At 41.5% G+C, this 19,994-nt stretch overlaps 1 protein-coding gene and 1 pseudogene across 3 annotated transcripts in view; one reads left to right on the top strand and one right to left on the bottom strand.

Annotated features, from left to right (window-relative positions):
- LOC129151523 (putative 40S ribosomal protein S26-like 1) overlaps positions 1-8,765 on the bottom strand; it is an 81,934-nt pseudogene extending 73,169 nt beyond the window's left edge.
- The window catches only part of MKLN1 (muskelin 1), a 201,298-nt gene that overhangs the window by 157,119 nt on the left and 24,185 nt on the right, over positions 1-19,994 (top strand). For 2 of the 3 annotated variants that reach the window (XM_054726677.1, XM_054726679.1), the window contains exons 13-15: positions 13,385-13,532; positions 15,086-15,200; positions 17,968-18,107. In XM_054726677.1, the coding sequence (XP_054582652.1) occupies positions 13,385-13,532; positions 15,086-15,200; positions 17,968-18,107 (403 nt within the window). Of the gene's footprint in view, positions 1-13,384; positions 13,533-15,085; positions 15,201-17,967; positions 18,108-19,247; positions 19,333-19,994 lie in introns of all 3 variants that reach the window. The other variant, XM_054726678.1, reaches the window with a different exon arrangement.

Here is a 19,994-nt window from a genome sequence, read left to right as displayed (position 1 = left end):
TGCCCTTGACCGGAATCGAACCTGGGACCTTTCAGTCCGCAGGCTAACGCTCTATCCACTGAGCCAAACCGGTTTCGGCGGGAGAAGACCTTTCTAAATACGATACAAAACCCAGACATTATTAAAAAAAAAAGATTTATTTTTTTTACCTATTAAAAAATATATGGAAAATATTTATATCAAATAATGAATGATAAACTAACAACTAGACAAAGGTTTATGTGCTACTATAAACAAAAAGCTCTTACAAACCAATAAAAAGGAATAATTTTCTAGTAGAACATGGCAAATGACATGAATATATAGTTCAAAGAATAAAAAATAATTCAAATAGCCAATACATTTAATTAAAAGATTGCTCACTGAATATTGGTATTTATTAAAATATAAAATATGTATACTCTTTGGGTAAGCAAATTTCCCCTAGGAATTTTTCTTAGACATATACTTGTACAGATGCATAAAAATAACTTATACAGAGATATTTATTAGTACTAGAGGCCTGGTGCATGAAATTCATGCACTTGGGGGGGGCAGTTGTCCCTCAGCCCAGCCTGCACCCTGTCCAGTCTGGGACCCCTCAGGGGATGTCCGACTGCTGGTTTAGGCCCGACAGGGATCAGGGCTGTACCGGCAGTCGGACATCCCTCTCACAATCTGGGACTGCTGGCTCTCAACTGCTCGCCTGCCTGCCTGCGTGATTGCCCCTAACCGCTTCTGCCTGCCTGTGTGATCACCCCCTAACCACTCCCCTGCCAGCCTGATCGACGCCTAACTGCTCCCCTGCCGGCCCGATCACTCCCAACTGCCCTCCCCTGCCAGCCCGGTCGCCCCCAACTGCCCTCCCCTGCCGGCCCGGTCGCTCCCAACTGCCGGCCCAATTGCCCCCAACTGCCCTCCCCTGCCTGCCCGATCGCCCCCAGCCGCCCTCTCCTGCCAGCCTGGTTGCCCCCAACTGCCCTACCCTGCCGGCCTGATCGCCCCCAACTGCCCTCCCCTGCCGGCCTGATCGCCCCCAACTGCCCTCTCCTGCAGGCCTGGTCGCCCCCAACTGCCCTCCCCTGCAGGCCTGGTCCCACCCCCCCCCAACTGCCTTCCCTCCCCTGCAGGCCCAGTCACACCCAACTGCCCTCCCCTGCTGGCCATCTTGTGGTGGCCATCTTGTGAACACATGGGGGCAGCCATCTTGTGCAAGGGTGTGACAGTCAATTTTCATATTACCTCTTTATTATATATGATTGTTTGTGAGAGTAAAATATCTGGAAACAACTCTAATTGTCCATCAGTCAGTAATCAGTTAATAAATTATGGTTGATGTATTTAGTGAGTTGAATTCTTTGTAGCTTAATATAACTGAGATAGATCAATAAATACTATATTACCCAGTGTCAAAAGTTAGTTGGGATTTTACAATAAGTAAATGATGAGTGGTAGAAACCCAGGTTCAAGTAAAATAACAGAAGTTTTAAATTAGAGTTACTGATAGAGCTTAATAAGGTCTCATTTAGTATTTAAAATATCCCTAATTTAGAAGATAAGAAGGTGGCAGATACTGTTTGTTGCCATTGGCCTTTCTTAACCAAACCATGATTCCTTTAATGGCAAGTTGCCCAGCCCCAGGGGATGAATCATGATTAGTCTCAAGCAGTCATTGTTCCTTTGCCAGATTCCCTTTCCATGCTTCGCATGTTACAGGGTTCTTCTGGCCAATGATACACAAGGAAAGTCTCCTGGAAGACAATAGGGAAAAATATCCTCCCCAAGGAAGTGATGCTTAGAACTGGTATTTGCAACTTTCCAAAAATGAGAGGAAGGACCAGACAATTATAGGGATGTTAACCTAATGTCATGATTTAGTTGAATTGCTGAGCCACAACGACTGGGCTGAATTCTACTTTTTAAATTATGCACATTGCATTACTTCTATAATAACTTTTCTTGTGAGTTATTTTTAAAAGACTAGTTAAGTTTCTTGGCATTTAGTCAAGCTTTTTGGCTCTTGAATATAAAAGCTATTAAAATATTACCTGTTGCAAATCTCCTATCCATTCCCCCTCCCCCTGCTACTACCCATTAGAAACTGTTACATTAAAAAGATAGCCTTATTTTCATGTTGGGAAGAAAATTAATACATAAGATGTATTAGCACTTATAACATGTTAGAATGAAAGCTTTTTTTAATCTTTAGGTCTTTTTAGTTTTTGATAATACCATTTTCAACTAATTTTAGTTTTATACTAGAGGCCCAGTGCATGAGATTCATGCACTCAGGGGGTTCCCTCAGCCCGGCCTGCGCCCTCTTCGCAGTATGGGAGCCCTCCAGGGATGTCTGACTGACGGCTTAGGCCCACTTCCTTAGCGGCTTCTGGCTGAGTGGCTCTCCCCCTGTGGGAGCGCACTGACCACCAGGGGGCAGCTTCTGCCCTTGAGCATCTGCCCCCTTGTGGTCAGTGCACATCATAGTGACTGTTCATTCCGCCGTCCATTCGATTTGCATATTAGCCTTTTATTATATAGGATATTTACTAGAGGCACAGTGCACGAAATTCATGCACGGGTAGGGTCCTGAGGCCTGGTCAGCAATCAGGGCCGATCTGTGGGGCAATGGGGGGGGCTCCCACTGGCACCCGCCTTGGCCGGTCTGGTGCTGCCCACTCGCCAGTCCCACCCCCTGCCACTGCCATTGGTTGCCTCCCTCTGTGGGGCGATCAGTGGCGGGCGGGGGGGGGCCCTACTGGCACCCGCCTTGGCTGTCCTGGGGCCTGCAGGCTGGGGGCACTCCTGCGTTGAGTGTCTGCTCCCTGGTGGTCAGTGCGTGTCATAGCGACCAGTCATTCCACTGGTGGTTCTGCCATTCAGTCAATTTGCATATTAAGCTTTTATTATACAGGATTTTTTCCTGTGTTTTTCCTTTTTCTTCTGTGTTTTTTTATCTTTCCTGTATACTAGTGTATGTTGTTTGGCTACTCTCCTCACCTTCTTTTATCCAGGCCACCCCCCTCCTCCCTCCCCTCTGTCAGTCTATTGCATGCTTCCATGCCTCTGGTTCTATTTTGGTCATCAGTTTATTTTGTTCATTAGATTCCACATACAAGTGAGATCATATGGTATGTATCTCTCTCTGACTGGATTATTTCACTTAGCATAATGCTCTTCAGGTCCATCCATGCTGTTTGTTGAAAAGGATAACAGTTCCTTCTTTTTTACAGCTGTGTAGTATTCTATTGTGTAAATGTACCACAGCTTTTTTATTCACTCATCTACTGATGGCACTTAGGAGTATGCAGGAGGCAGTCAATAGATGATGTTTCTCTCTCATCCATGTTTCTATCTCTCTATCCTCTCCCTTTCTCTTTCTCTAAAAATCAATAAAACATTTATTTTTAGTAGAATTCAAACAACATAAAGAGCTACAAAATAAAAAGTATTTCTGCCAAAATAGCAAACTAACACAGGCTCTTGATTCTCTTCCCTAAAACCAACTCTGGAAAAATAAGGAAAGGCAACTGGCCTTCAGAAATTCTTTAAATGAGATAGAAGACTTTCTCACCCCTAAATTAACTTGCATCAGTTCTTGTTCCTTCACTGTAGAAACTAGCAGGAGTAACCCATCCCACTAGTCCCAGAATCCAGAGAACATTATGACAGTGCACAATCCCTATGGGAGCTAAGAAGTGATGAAAATAGATGTGGACGGGCTGTTACCGGAAAGGGACTGGGACTGAGGTGGGTGTGCCCTGTCACGGGTCTGGAATGTGTGGCTTCTTTTTTTTTTTTTTTTTTTTTAATCCTTACATAAGGACATTTTTATTGACTTTTTTTTTTTTTTTTTTTTTTTTTGAGAGAGAGAGAGCGCGCGAGAGCAAAAAGCGAACATCGATGTGGAAACATCAATAGGTTGCCTCCCATACACACCCCCAATGGTGATCAAACCCATGACCTAGCAATGTGCTCCGACTGGGAATTGAACCCAAAACCTTTTTGGTGTATAGCACAAGCTCCATCTGAGCCACCTAGCCCTGGGTGAATGTGTGGGTTCTTGACTTTGTGCAGGAAAGATTTCACAATGAAAGTCCAGGTGATTTTGAGAGTATGTTTATTAAAATGGGTCAGTACTCCCTGACCGGTATGCGTCAGTGGTTAGGGCACTGGTCTGTGCACAGAAGTGTCGAGGGTTCGATTCCTGGTCAAGGGCAAGTACCTGGATTGTAGGTTGGATTCCTGGCCCCAGTTGGGGCATGTGCAGGAGGCAACCAATGTGCCTCTCTCACTTTGATGTCTTTCTCACCCTCTCCCTCCTTCTCTCTCTCACCCCCACCTCCTTCCTTCTCTTCCTTCTATTCTCTCTAAAAATCAATGGAAAAAATATCTGGTGAGGTTAACAAAAATAAAAAGCAAAAACTGGGGACAGTGAATCAAAGGAAGGAATTAAGATGGAAGAGGCAAGATCATAGCAACAGGAGTGAGCCTACATGGAGCTGCCTTGACCCTTTGGAAACGTAAGAATTGAGCCTAGGCAAGGCTGCTTTGACCCTTTAGAAGGAAAGTCACACGCCCTAACCGTTTTGGCTCAGTGGATAGAGCGTTGGCCTGCGGACTCAAGGGTCCCCAGGTTCGATTCCCATCAAGGGCATGTACCTTGGTTGCAGGCCCATCCCCAGTAGGGGGTGTGCAGGAGGCAGCTGATTGATGTTTCTCTCTCATCGATGTTTCTAACTCCTCTCCCTTCCTCTCTGTAAAAAAATCAATAAAATATATTTAAAAAAAAAAAAAAAGAAAGTCACAGAGGCAGAAGAAGTGAGCCAGTTGGGTTGCGTAGACGCAGGAAATAAATTACCAAGATGGAACAGGTTCAGGGGGTTAGCCCTGGCCTAGCTGCTGCTGCCCACTGCTCCCCTGGTTGCAAGTTTCCTGAGAACCATTAGAGCTTTGGAAAAAGAAAGCAAAGATACATGCCTGAGGAAAAAAAGGGTGAAGATGTGGGCATGCTCCAGGGAGAGTGTGTACTGGGTCCTTTGTCTTAAGTATTTTTATCTGTTTTCTAGAGGTGGGAATCTTAGGGGAGTTCTCAGGAGAGGATCTGAATAGAATATTCATCAGCTCCAGGTGTGTCCTTTAAAATGTTGATTCATCAAAATGAGCCTTTAGAGGGTACAGGGTCATTATCTGGTCCGTTTCCCCTTTAAAAAATGTCACTGAAGTGGGACCAGACCAAGGCAGGTCTGCCCCTGCACTGATCTGGAATGTAGAAGGCATTTGATCCTAAGTGTCCTTAGTTAGGGAAGGTAAGACCTTGTGATTTATTATCTGTCTGAGTTTCCTCATTCCATTTGATGAGGAATTTTTCTAGCTTCTTACTATCCTTCCTCATAACCATCCATTCTCAGTAATTCATTTCTCCCTTCCCATGCCCTTTTAGTCAAGGGAGACTGCCTTTTACTTCCCCCAAGCGTTTGAAGGTATGAAATGGTGTGAAACCCTTGTATGGAGTAGGTGGCGGAGAGGGGAGGAGATCATAGTAAATGGAAGTGATAAATTTGTTCTTGGTGCCTAGGCTTTGCTACCCTATGGCTCTTCCTTCATTTTTCTTAAACTCACTGCAGCTGATACTAGCTGAGGCCTGGCCTTTGGTCCCTCCTAATACATTTTTCTTTAACAGAAAAATAGCTGGTACCCTGAAAAACATTACTTCACAGGCCAATGTAACTAGACATTTGAGAAATCAGTAAGAAAATATATATGATCTATTATGATAGATGAACCAAGAATTTTAAAACAAGCATGATCAATGTATTTAAAGATATAAGGGATCCCATTAGTAATATCAGTAACATATAATATCATAAAAACAGAACCAAATGGAAATATTAAATAGGAAATATATACATTTGAAATGAAGAATGCGACGAATATAAATATGATGGATATGAATTAATAATTAATTAGTTGAAAGATTAGAATGAATACTGTTCTAGGAGGAAACAGAAAAGGTAAAGAGATAGAAATATAAAAGAAAAGCCAAAGGGTATGAAGAATTGCACAAGTACCAACATCTTAGCAGTTCCAAAAGGAGAGAAAAATAGAAATTTAAGAAGGTGGAATCATTGAAGAAATAATGGAGATAAATTTTCTATCTCCATTATTTTACAATCCCTTTCACCAGTCTGAGGTGAAACTCCTCAGATTGGTGAAAGGGATTGTAATGTGCCAAACAGGAAAAATAAGGGAAAATGCATTCTAGACATATTAAAAGAAAATTTAGAATATCAAAAACAAAGGGAAAATTTTTAAAGAGTTCAGAAAGAGCAGATGACTTGCAAGGGAACAAGAAAGATATCATCTCAACAGCAGTAGTGAATGGCAGAAAACAGTTAAGTTAAAAGGTACTCAAGGGAAATGACTCCGAACCAAGAAATTAATATCCTCCTAACTTTCAAATGTAAGGGTAAAATAAATACTTTAAGGAGCATTTGTCTCGGGAAATTTGCCACATTGGAAACCCATATGGAAGCAAGACTCTGAGAAAGCTAGGAGATATCTATAATAATAAAAGCATAAAATGCAAATCGACCAAACGACTGAACAGCAGAATGACTGTCCAGACAACCTTCCGGACAACCACGCTATGACATGCACTGGTGCCAGGCCAGCCAAGGCAGGTGCGATGTGATTGGTCGGAGGCCCCCACCATCACCCCGCAGAGGGAGGCCCAGGCCACCCTCTGCGGGGCGATCAATGTGGGGGCTCCGCGATCAATTGCCACAAAGAAGGAGGCCCAGGCCACTCTCTGTGCGGCTATTGATCGCGGAGTCCTGGCCAGGTGGGCAGGACCTTCCTCTGCTGGGCAATCAATCGTGGAGCCCAGCAATCGATCTCCCCACGAGGGAGGCCCAGGCCACCGGCCCGCAACGCTGTGGAGGGTGTGCGGGGCCAGCCAGCAATTGCCCCGCAGAGGGAGGCCCAGGCCAGCCAAGTGATCACACCCCATGCCTGTCGCCTTCAGAAGGAGACGACTGGTGGCCGGGGAAGGGGGGCAGCGCCACACAGATGGCAATCGGTGGGGGCCGGGGGGGCGTGGCTGCCGGCAGCCAGGGGAAGGAAAGCCCCGATCCGCCCTGATTGCCAGCCGGGCCTAGGGACTCTACCCAAGGGGTCCCAGATTGCGAGAGGGTACAGGTTGGGCTGAGGGACACCCCTCCCCACTCCACCCCCGTGCAGAATTTTGTGCAGCAGGCCTATAGTTAGAAATAAGTAATAAATGGTGATGAAATTATCTTGAGAAAATTTGTTGCCTGAAGAGTAACACTACAACCAAAATTCTAAGCAATAAAAACAGTGAGGGAGGGGAAATTGGGCACCATATAAATTCTGGTATTGTGATTGGACTTACAGGGAAGAAAATATTCTCTATTAAAACTTTTTTCATTCCAAAATGTATTATACAAGGCTCAAGATCTAATGGATCTTTATTTTCTTTCATGTTTTCTTTTTCTGTGTCATATATCACTACCACTGTTTCTTATATCCCATGTCATTCTTTTTCTTGGATTCCATTTTTTTGGTTTGTTTTATTGAAATAGCTCCTCAAAGAATTTGTAAAGATTAAAGATTTATTGAGGTAAAGTAATTTGATAATATGAAACCAGTATTGAACCCAGTGGTTTAATATCCTCATTTGACTTCAATTTTTCATTTTTTGCTTTGAAAAGCACTGTCTTGATTTAGGTGCTTAGCATACATATTATGATGAGTTATTATGTCATCTAACTGGCTAGCACAAAATCAGTACTACAGTACAATGACAAAAGTAGAAGAGATAAATTGGACTTTATAAAAATGAGAAACTTTTGTGCTTCAAAGGATACCATCAAGAAAGTGTAAAGACAATCCCTAGAATGGGGGAGGGGTGATTCTGCTAATTATAAATCTGATAAGGGGCTTACATCCAGAGTATATAAAGAACTCTTAAAATCTATCCTCCTATATAATAAAGAGGTAATACGCAAATTGACCATCATACCCTCACAAGATGGCTGCCTACAACCAGGCCGCCAGGGTGGTTAGTGAGGGACGACTGAACGACTGAACAAGCAGGCTGCGTGGGGCGACCAAGCTGGCGGGGGGGCAGTTATGGGTGACCAGGCTGGTGAGAGGGGTGCAGTTGGGGACGACCAGGCCAGCAGAGGGGCAGTTGGGGGCAATTAGGCTGGCAGGGGGGGCAGTTTGGGGCGACCAGGCAGGCATGGGAGGCAGTAAGGAGTGACCAGGCTGGCAGGGGGACAGTTAGAAGCCACCAGGCCAGCAGGGAGGGGGCAGTTGGGGGCGACCTGGCCAGTAGTGGGGGCAGAGAGGGGCGATCAGGCTGGCAGGGGGGGCAGTTAGGGGTGACCAGGTAGGCAGGCAGGTGAGCGATTAGGAGCCAGTGGTCCAGGATTGTGAGAGGGATGTCCCGGATTGGAGAGAGTGCAGGCTGGGCTGAGGAGACCCCCCCCCCCCCCGCATGAATTTCGTACACTGGGCCTCTAGTATATATATAAAAGCCTAAGCAACTGGTCGACTGGTCACTATGACATGCACTGACCACTATGGGGGCAGACACTCAATGCAGGAGCTGCCCCTTGCCGCTCAGCTGACCAATGGGCACCAGACCAGGGCTCATGGAAGGCGAGTGGCTGGCAAACTCCGCTGCGGTGGCACGATCCTCTCCTGATCGACCAGTACTGATGACCCTGTAGCAGGCACAGCCAGGCTGGGGCTGGGATGAGTGAGAGTGGCAGGCGGTGTTGGACCGCCAGCTTGGGCCCAATCCCCGCAGGCCACGCTGAGGGACCCCACTGGTGCAGGAATCCGTGCACCGGGCTCCTAGTTCAATAATAAAGAAACAAATAACACACTTTTAAAATAGGCAAAGGATTTAAATAGACATTTCTCCAAAGAAGATATACAAATGGCTGATAACCACGCTATGACATGCACTGGTGCCATGTCATCACATGAAGAGATATCTAACATCATTCAAATGTATCCACTAAGATGTAGTGAAAAAGGTGGACAATAGCAAATGTTGACGATGTGGAGAAATTAGAACCTTTTTAAATTGTCGGACATGTCAAATGATGCAGCCTACTCCATGAGGAGTTGGGGAGGGGGAATGGGGAGTGACTGTTAATGGGTATAGGGTTTCTTTTTGGAGTAATTAAAATATTCTAAAATTAGATTGTGATGATGGTTTTCCAGTTGGTATACTAAAAAATACCAAGCTGTACACTTTAAATGGGTGAATTTTATGGTATGTGAAATATATCTCTATAAACATGGTAGTCTTAACCTCCCTGAGTATTGTAAACCTGCCCACTGCTTAAAAGACCCTTGTCGTTTTTCTCTTCTGATACTAAGGTGCTTTTAGGCAAAATGTGACCATATGGAAAAAAACGGAAGCATGTACAACTTGGTCTTACATTCTTCTACGTTCTTACATTTCTTCCCCAGCTCAATACTATTTTAACCCCCTCTCTTTGATGACTCCACCCCCACTTAGGGAATTCAAAATATATTTCTCCACTGATTTCCATTCTGCTCAAAAATTTCCATTTCCTCAGTGGGTCCTTATTTAATTAAGCAGTTTGTTGCATTAGTTTCTAACTCAAATCTCTGATATTTGCATTTTAAAAGATTATAGAACAAGGGTCAACAAACTATTTCTATAATAAACCAGATGTAAGTACGGCGTGTCCCCCCAAAAATGTGTACACACTTAGAATGATTATACGGTCAGTACTTACTAACATACAGTTCATTTTCAAATTTTAAAAGAATCTATAGAAATGAGTCAATTTTTTTGTCAATACCTGTTTTAGAACTGATGACCGTCCTGGTCCAGGCACTGCTGATAACACAAAGCAATGGAATCACAAACATCAAGAATCATTTCCTTCGGTATTTGTGTGCCCCCAGTTCGTTGACTCTTTCAGTTTTGTACTATAAACTTTATCTTTTATGTATCGCCATGAAAGAAAAGTCTAGTGGATTTTTAGGATAAATTTTCTTTGTTCAGAGCTTAGTCTGGCTTTAGCCATTATTTCAAATCAGTTAAACCTGAAAAGGAGTAAAAATTAAGTGAGTTATCAGCTGTTAAAGTGTGTATACATTTTTGGGGACACCCTACCTATATTTTGAGTTTTACCAGCCATAAGTGTTCTGTTGCAGCTACTCAGCCTTGCTACTATAGGGTGAAAATAGCCAGAGACACAATGTAAATGAATTGATGAGGCCTCATTTGACCCTGATCAGATCAAGCCATAGATTGCCAATCCATATTCTAGATTTCTTAATTTTAAGGCTCAGTATTAAGACAAAATGGGACAAAGAAATTTAAGTGCAATAAATTTAGGCAGTTATGTCCTCCACTTCCACCACTAATAAAAAGTTATTTCATTTTCACCTGGCCAGTGTGTCTCAGTGGTTGAATCAGGAGGTCACAGTACTATTCTTGGTGAGGGCACATGACCGGTTGCAGGCTCATCCCCAGTAGGAGGGGGATGCAGGAGGCAGACAGTCAGTGATTCTCTCTTATCTTTGATGTCTCTCTCTCTCCTTCTCCCTCTCTGAAATCAATAAAAATATGTATATTTTTGTAAAGTGATTTCATTTTTTTACAGTTTTGTCTTTTTTTCCAAGGTTATTTTAGGAATAGAGGTCAAAATTTTGGCACTTTTGAAAGTTTACCAAGCCTTATTAAGAAAATATCAGAGTTTACATAAACACTAAGGAGTATGGCACGAGGGTCTAGGTTTTTGTTAAGATTAGGTCTGTGTTTGAATGAATATAAATATACATAAATGTACTTGTGTATGATGTATACAAATTACTGTGTTTTGTGTGTATAATCTTTAAATACACTTACTGTGGAATACATATGGATGGTCTAAAATATCTCAAATTTATTGAATAGCAATGTAAGAGGACACATGAATTTAAGGTAAACTAGGAAAAAATAAATACAGTATGGCTAGCATCTCCTATTCTGAATTGATTGAGATATTTTTCTTTAGTTTGATGTTTGTTTAGCTTTCTGAGCATATGATAATTGTTTATCTATAAGAAATGTAGTGTTGCCCTGGCTGGCGTGGCTCAGTAGTTAGACCATTGACCTGGGCACCAGAGGGTCATGGGTTTTATTCCAGTCAAGGGCATATACCTGGGTTGCAGGTTCAATCCTGGGTCCCTCTAGGGGCGTGTGAGGGAGCCAACCAATATATGTGTCTCTCTCACATTGATGTTTCTCTCTCTCTTCCTCTCTTTCTTTCTCTCTCTCTCTCCCTGCCCTCTCCTTTCACTCTCTGAAAATCAATGGGAAAATGTCTTTTGGTGAGGATTAACAAAACAAAAAAAGAAAGAAATGTAGTGTTGAAACAATACATTGTTTTAGATACATGGCAGTTATGTTTAATATAAAATTATATTTCAACTAATATCCTATATAATAAAGATGTAATATGCAAATGGTCGTTACTCCGTGAAGCATAACAACCGACCGTGTAATAACCGACTGCGTAATGACTGGATCACAGGTCAGCAGGAGGGTGGGGCAGCGAGGTACAAGCGGGCGGCGGAGAGCTACAGGAGGGGGCAGGGCAGCAAAGTATGAGGGGGGGCTGGGGGAGCAGAGGGAGCTACAGGAGGGCAGGGCAGCAGGCGGAGAGCTACAGGAGGGCGGCAGCGAGCTACTGGCTACAAGCAGGCAGTGGAGAACTACAGGAGGGGGCAGGGCAGCAAGCTATGTGGGGGGGAGCTACAGGAGGGTGGGGCAGTGGGCAGAGAGCTACTGGAGGGCGGCAGCAAGCTACTGGTGAGCTACTGGTGTATGGATTTGTGCGCAGGGCTACTAGTTTCCAAATAACATTGATGAGAACAATTTACATTTGCCATATCGACGTTTTACAAATTTCTGGGTAATGCAGAATGACCATCATTCATTTAATGGATTTCTTAATAAAAAACAAACGTTAACTCTGGGGAGTTAGATCTCTCTGGAAAATATATTTGGGGCATATTATACACCAACATTTTTTTTTCTTGGAAATTATGTCATTTCATATTACATCATGACAAATATTTTAAATGCTTCTGACCATATTAAACAAATCTGTTTCAGTTTTGTCAAATTTTGTTTTTCCAGATCAAGATTTGAATATTTTATCTCTATTATTAAACTAGCATTCCTGTTGCAGGAAAAATCCTGCAATAGGGTTTCCTGCTGCACTCTACCCCACCCTGCCTGCTCTCCTCCCTTGTCCCCCGCCCCGCCTTCTCCGCCAGCCCACCTGCTTTTCCCTTCTCCCCCGGCACCGCCTCCGCTCCTCCCTTCTCCCCCGCCCCGCCTTCTCCACCAGCCTGCCTGCTCTCCTCCCTTCTCCCCCGCCCCACCTTCTCCGCCACCCACCTGCTTTTCTCCCTTCTCCCCCGGCCCCGCCTCCGCTCCTCCCTTCTCCTGCCCCCCCCCCGGCTTGCTTGCTTCTCCTCAGCTTTGCTCCCTTCTGCAGCTCTTGGCTTCTTTCTACGCTGTCTTGATATGCAAATTAGCCGCCATCTTTGTTGTGGTAATTTGCATATTCGTCCTGATTGGTTGGTGGGTGTGGCTTGGCTGGTGGGCGTGGCTTAGGCGTAGCGAAGGTGCGGTCAATTTGCATATTTGTCTATTATTAGGTAGGATTAGAGCTGACCCAGATAATAAATCAGTTCAAGTATTGCCCTTTTTCTCAATCAAAATGATTACATTGCATACCTCCTTCTATCTCTTAGCTCCATTCTGGTAGTTACTATTTATTTATTCTGTCAACAAGTAGTTGATAACTATTGTATGCCAGCCATTAGGAACAAAATCATGAACCAAATAACCTTGGCCCTTGTACAGCCTATATTCTAGAGTGGAGAGAAAACAATAAACCATTGTTTGTTTGTTTATATTTATTTATTTTACCTTTTTTTTCTTTACCTGAGAATATGTGTGTTTTTTATTTTAAAGAGAGAGGAAGGTAGAGAGAGAGAAACATCAGTGTGAGAGAGAAATATCAATTGGTTGCCTCTGGTACCTACTCTAACCATGCCCCATGGGATAGAACCCCCATCCTAGATATGTGCCCTGACCTGGAATCAAAATGTAACCTTTTGGTCCAAACTATGCTACAACCAAGTGAGCCACTGGCCAGGGCTGTTTATTGTTTAATATAAAAGTTATGTAGTGTGTTAAAAAATAAGTTGTGGCCTTACCCTACAGAGTATGGTAAGGATGTATTAATCTTTAACATAATAGCACTAATCTGCTATCTAATGAAACACTGTCTATGTGAACATTGTCTTCTTACTGTTTTCTTTCATTTTATAGTTCCAATGACAGGATTCACACAGAGAGCAACCATTGATCCAGAACTGAATGAAATACATGTCTTATCTGGACTCAGCAAGGACAAGGAAAAGAGGGAAGAGAATGTCAGAAATTCATTCTGGATTTATGACATAGTGAGGAATAGTTGGTAAGGAGCTCTTGTCTGTACTGCAATTCCAATTTAACATTTCTTGAGGTTGTATATTCAAAAGAAGAGGGAACTGGAGGACTTGTGTTAATTTGTGATGTCAAAACAGGGCACTTAAGAGAACTTCTGAACTTCTTCCATTCAGTAATGGAGGGTAGTGCTCAACAACTAAAGAATTTATTTTCTAAATATGACATTTATTTACGGTAAAAATGAAAATGTACTGTAGTTTTATTGTGAATTGGTAAACAGGTTTTTAGCTCTTTCAGCCTTTGTTTTGAACCTTCATAAGTGCTGTTTGTGTTTCATAACATGAGGTAGGTTGTTCTTAAGTGAGGTTTTGATGGATATTAAAAGAACTTAAGAACTCCGTTCTAACAAATCAGATTATTTTATGTGAATGACCAGAACTTTAAGATTTGATGTAAACAAATTTATAATTGTTTTGTTGGTAATTAGACATGCAATTAATTTGCTGTCTACAATTGTATTAACACTAGAGGCCCAGTGCATGAAATTTGTGCACTCGGCGGGGAGGGGTCCCTCAGCCCAACCTGTGCCCTCTCGCACTCTGGGAGCCCTCGGGGGATGTCCGACTGAGGGCTTAGGCCCTAAGCCGGGGAGTGGGGCTAAGCTGGCAGTCAGACATCCTTAGCACTGAACAGAGGTGGGAGAGGCTTCCGCCACCGCTGCTGCGCTCTCCAGCCGTGAGCCCAGCTCAGGGCTTCTGGCTGAGTGGCACTCCCGCTGTGGGAGTGCACTGACCACCAGGGGGCAGTTCCTGTGTTGAGCATCTGCCCCCTGGTGGTCAGTGTGCATCATAGCGACCAGTTCTGCAGTTTGGTCAATTTGCATATTAGCCTTTTATTATATAGGGCTAGAGGCCCGGTGCATGAAATTCGTGCATGGTGTGGGGGGGTCCCCCTCAACCCATCCTGCACCCTCTCCAATCCGGGACCCCTTGGGGATGTCCGACTGCCAGTTTAGGCCTGATCCCGGGGACATCACTCTCACAATCCTGAATTGCTGGCTCCTAATCGCTCACCTGCCTGCCTGCCTGGTCGCCCCTAACTGCCCCCCCCCCCGCCAGCCTGATTGCCCCTAACTGCCCCCCCCCTGCCGGCCAGGTCGCCCCCAACTGCCCCCTCCCCTGCTGGCCTGGTTGTTCCTAACTGCCCCCTCGCCAGCCTGGTCACCCCTTACTGGCCTCCCTGCTGGTCTGGTTGCCCCCAACTGCCCCTCTCTGCTGGCCTGTTCGCCCCACGCAGCCTGCTGTTCAGTTGTTTGGTCGTCCCTCACTAACCCCCCTGCTGGCCTGGTTGCCCCATGCAGCCTGCTTGTTCAGTCATTTGGTCATCCCTTACTAACCTCCCTCCCAGCCTGGTTGCCCCATGCAGCCTGCTTGCTCAGTCGTTTGCTTGTCCCTCACTAACCCCCCTGCCAGCCTGATCATAGGCAGCCATTTTGAGGTTGCATATTACCTCTTTATTATATAGGATTATGTGTACTGCTAATTTTATAGGATAGCATGCCTTAAAAGCAATGTCTTGCAGGTCTTGTGTCTATAAAAATGATCAAGCTGCAAAGGATAATCCAAGTAAAAGTCTTCAAGAAGAAGAACCCTGTCCAAGATTTGCCCATCAGCTTGTATATGATGAGTTACACAAGGTATCCTAACTACATTGACCTGTAAATTTTCCATGACCTACAATCTGAAAGAATCCAAAAAATATGTTTTTTATTATTTTTAAGTGGATTTGAATAAAAAATTATAATACATACCAGACATTTAATAGAGTATGTAGCAGGCATTCAATATTATTTTCCCCTAAAATTCCTTAAGAGAATAAACATTTTTGCATAGATGGTAACTCCTTGAACTTTCCTCTTTTGAAAATGGTCAATGGCTACTTCTTAACTCATAGATCAGATACATAGCATGGCCTATTGTATAGTTTTCAGCATTTGGGTCCCATGTCTCATGATATGAAAAGGTATATATAACTTCCTGATTTTAGATTTCATTGTGTAAGAAATCTTTTTATCTTTATTTTTCCTATCTATGAGTGACATATCTTTTCCATCTGCTTTGTGAAATAGTATGGCATTCTGAAGTTTAAGTGTCAGTTAGTGTTCAGAATGGTTTCTTTAACTATTTCTCCCTTAAGCTTTACATGTAGTTTAGTGACTGGGCTCAGATTATATAGTAAGCTACTGACATAACCTATATTCTTTCCATTTAGGTCACAGATGAATATTTAAATTTTATATCATTTGAGACCTTCATGTTAAAGATACCATGGGAGTGGATAAAAGCCCTTTCTCTTAGTGTCTCCCAAATTAAAGGGTAAATGAATTTCCATCCTTAGGATAGAAATAATATTGTGATTCTATTACACTATTGAATATAAATTTATTTATTTTTTGATGAATCCTCACCTGAGGATATTTTTTACATGGATTTTTAGAAAGAGAAGGGAGGGGAGTGTAGGGGAGGAAGGAGGGAGGGAGGGAGACAGAGAGAGAAACATCACTGTGAGAGAGACACATCAATTGGTTGCTTCCCGCATGCACCCCAATGGGCTGGGGATCAAACCTGCAACCCAGGTATGTGCCCTTGAGCAGAAATTGAACCCAAGACCCTGCAGTGCAAAGTTCAACACTAACCACTGAACACACTGGCCAGGGCTTGAATATAAATGTTTTTAAAATTTCAGAAAATGCCTTTAACACTTTGTGTAAGTACAGAATATCACTAAAACTAAATAATATAATAGTGAAATCATTATTGCATTCCTTTCACATTTAATTGAGTAATGGAATATTTTAAAAGTTATTTCACAAATTATATGTGCCATTTAATATTTGACCTTAAGGCTAAAGCTAAATTAAGATGCTAAAATTTTATAAAAGTTTCTAATTGCTGTTGACTTTCAGTGATTTGACATCTTTTTTTAATAGTTTTTTAAAATATCTCTTTTTATTAATTTTAGAGAGAGAAGAGGGAGAGGGAGAGAGTAACATTGATTGACTGTCTCCTGTACACCCCCTACTGAGGATCGAGCCCGAAACCAGGGCATGTGCCCTAACCTCGAATCCAACCAGCGATCTCTTGATGCTTGGGATGATGTTCAACCAACTAAAGCACACCGGCCAGGTTGTCATCTGTCCTTTTTAAAGATATAATTTATTATAATCAAAACTTGATTAACTTGATAACCCCCATTATTCATTGCCCTCAAACTATAATTGGATTAGCTTCTTGCTATTGTTAATAAACAAAATATAACTGAGCAAATTTGAAAGTCACATTGGGTATTAAGCCACTTATGAATTCAGCAGCATCTTATCTAGCAAGCAGAGAAATTCTCTGAGGGATTAAGTCTTGCCCTGGTCAGTGTGGCACAGTTGGTTGGAGCATCATCTAGCTCACCAAAAGGTGGCGGGTTCAATCCCTGGTCAGGACATAGGGCATGTTAGGAAGGCAACTGATTGATGTTTTTCACATCAATATTTCTCTCTCTCTCTGTCTCTCTTTCTCTCTCTCTCTCTCTTCCCCCCACCCTTCCTGTCTTTAAAATCAATTAAAAAAAACTTTTTAAAAAATATATTTATATTATTGATTTTTTTACAGAGAGGAAGGGAGAGGGAGAGAGAGTCTACTGGGGATGTGCCTGCAAACAAGGTACATGCCCTTGACCAGAATCGAACCTGGGACCCTTGAGTCTGCAGGCCAATGCTCTATTCACTGAGCCAAACCGGTTAGGGCTAAAAAAAACTTTTTAAGCTGGAAGTCTTTTATAGAAAAGAGGGTGAGGCAAGTAAGTCATCAATAAGAGAGAAATGAAAGTTCATGGAGGAAAGTAAAGAGTTCAGGTGACGCTGGCTTCTCACTAGGTGAGCTGTGGAGTTTCAGTTGGCTGGGCTTCTTGCTGGACAAAAAGAAAATCTTCCTTCTTCCTGCTGAGGTGGTAAAGCAGTTGCGCTTTCTATTTGGGAATGAAAGGGCCTCTCTTCCTGTTGGGGTCTGTAGTTGATGTCTTCCAATATGGAGGTATTTGACTTCCAGTGATAGGTAATTGACTTCTATAGTCTATCCCAACTTCAGTTTTAGTTGAGGTTTTCTTTATTCATTTTTACACTATCATTGCTTTTGTTTCATGTTTCCATTGTCAATGTAATTGTGGTAATAGAACTTATTTTAATATAAAATGTAATTTAGGAAGTAGTCACAGTAATTTAAAAAGTAAAGTGGAAACTTGAGAAAAATCAAGAGAAGCAATAATATTTTGATTTTTTTTTTTTAATATAAGTAAGGCTAAGAAAGGTACCTGTTACACAGTACTAGCAAAATGAAGAAATTTTACTGTCACTTAACATAGTTTCTTAAGTATGCATGTCTTTTTAAAAGTCTGGTTTGTTTTGTTTATTACAGGTTCATTATTTATTTGGTGGGAATCCAGGAAAATCTTGCTCCCCCAAAATGAGATTAGATGACTTCTGGTCACTGAAGTTGTGTAGGCCTTCAAAAGATTACTTACTGAGGCATTGCAAGTACCTCATAAGAAAACACAGGTATAAAAATAATTCATGGAAAACTTTTATTTAACTTTGTCAGCTATTGTTAGTATTACCTAAGCTTTGGAGACGTGCCTTTGTCTTTGGAAAGTTAGTAACATAAAAGTGTAAACACTGAAGGTCATGACTTTTGTAGGTGCCCTGTTATTCTCCTAATTTTGGTTTCTTCTTTCAAAGGAAGACACAAAGTGAAAATAGATATTGATGCTAAATTTTTAAAATATAGAACAAGGAAATTTTGCAACTGTTAAAATAATGGAAAAAGTTTCTGTGAAGGTGATTAACTTAACATCAAGTAACTTAAGGCCTAACCACTACAAATTACATCAATTTTAGATTATTGACATATGCCTGACTTGTTGATAACTTTAACTTTGAATGTGATGATATAGTTTATTAATAATATGTTTATAATTTGATGTTTCAGAATACAACTTTAAATAGAATTAGTTTTATGTTATTGCCTTTGCTAATTAATTGTAAAATCATGTAATTAAACATTTTCATGTATCTCTCTTGAGTCATGTTTGCTTTTTAAAAAGACCTAGCAGGTGTTAAGCTACTAAAAAAATGTAGAAAAGTATATCTGTCCTTTTGGTTACTGATAGTGTTAGATGATAAATATTTATAGTTTGGAAGGAGAAATTAACCTTTAATGACGATAATAGCTACCATTTATTGAACAATTTTTGTGTGCTAGATCTTGTATGTTATTCTCACAATAAGCCAGTGGAGGAATAACTGTTACTATCACTTTTTTATAAAAGAAGAAATGATGGGGAAACTTTTAAATGGGTTATATAACTCAGATCTAAGGTCACTCAACCATAAGTGACAGATAGAATTTGATCCTGAGTATTCTGATTCCATTTCATCACCACCACCACCACCACCACGACCACACACGCACAGAGGCACATACTAGTGTGTATACACACGTATGTTTATATGTTTATTATATAATATGTTTTATATAGAATATAAATACATGAAAGTCTGTGTAGATACAAATTAGACTATTCCTTTATCATATGTTTATTGTTGCTTTTCACAAGTTATACTTGAGAGATAAATTAATAACAGAAGCTAGTTTTGTTTCTTTGGCATTACTGTGAATAATTAGTATATTTTCTATAGAATCTGCAGGAGAAAGGGTCTGAATCTTCACATTGTCTGCATGGCAAGAATAAATTCTGTTTTATTAACAAGATTTAAGCTTGAGGTACCTTTGCTAATGTTTACATTGCTAAATTTTATTCTTTAGTACTTTACTTAATGTACCTAGATACTTAATATTAAACTTTGTTTTTATAGAGCTCTTTTTCTACCTTAAATATAACAACTAATCATTGGAATGTTAGAGTGAGCTTTTTAAAAAAATTTCCTGACCAAAAGTCCATTAGAGATTAAAGGAAATTGTTTAATGCTGCATGTAAAGAATTGGAACTCACAAATACTTCCCTCTGGCTTTTAATTGTAAAAGTATTGCATGGATAATAATAAAGAAGAAAATGAGTCTTCTCTCCCTACCAAAAAATTGAATCACTTATCATCCCATTCAGGAGTAATACTTTGGTGTATATCCTTCTAACTATATGTACACACTATTGTTTTGAATCTGATTTCTTTCAGTGAATGATGTATTATAAACATTACCATGTTAATAAATACAAGTACAAATCATAATTGTAATGGCTGCATAGCATTCTACTTTATGTAATTCACTTAACCTCCTTTTATAGAATATTTATTCTCAATTTATTTGCTATAGTTAATATTACTGTAGTTAAATAATATTATTGTTAATATTATATATTTCTATATGCACCTCTATCTAAAAATTCTGTAGGATAGTGGTAGAATTGGGAAATTACCGTTTGCCCT

The sequence above is a fragment of the Eptesicus fuscus genome, chromosome 14, assembly GCF_027574615.1.
Source record: "Eptesicus fuscus isolate TK198812 chromosome 14, DD_ASM_mEF_20220401, whole genome shotgun sequence".
Classification (NCBI taxonomy): Eukaryota; Metazoa; Chordata; class Mammalia; order Chiroptera; family Vespertilionidae; genus Eptesicus; species Eptesicus fuscus.
This window is presented reverse-complemented; position numbering and strand designations above follow the sequence as displayed.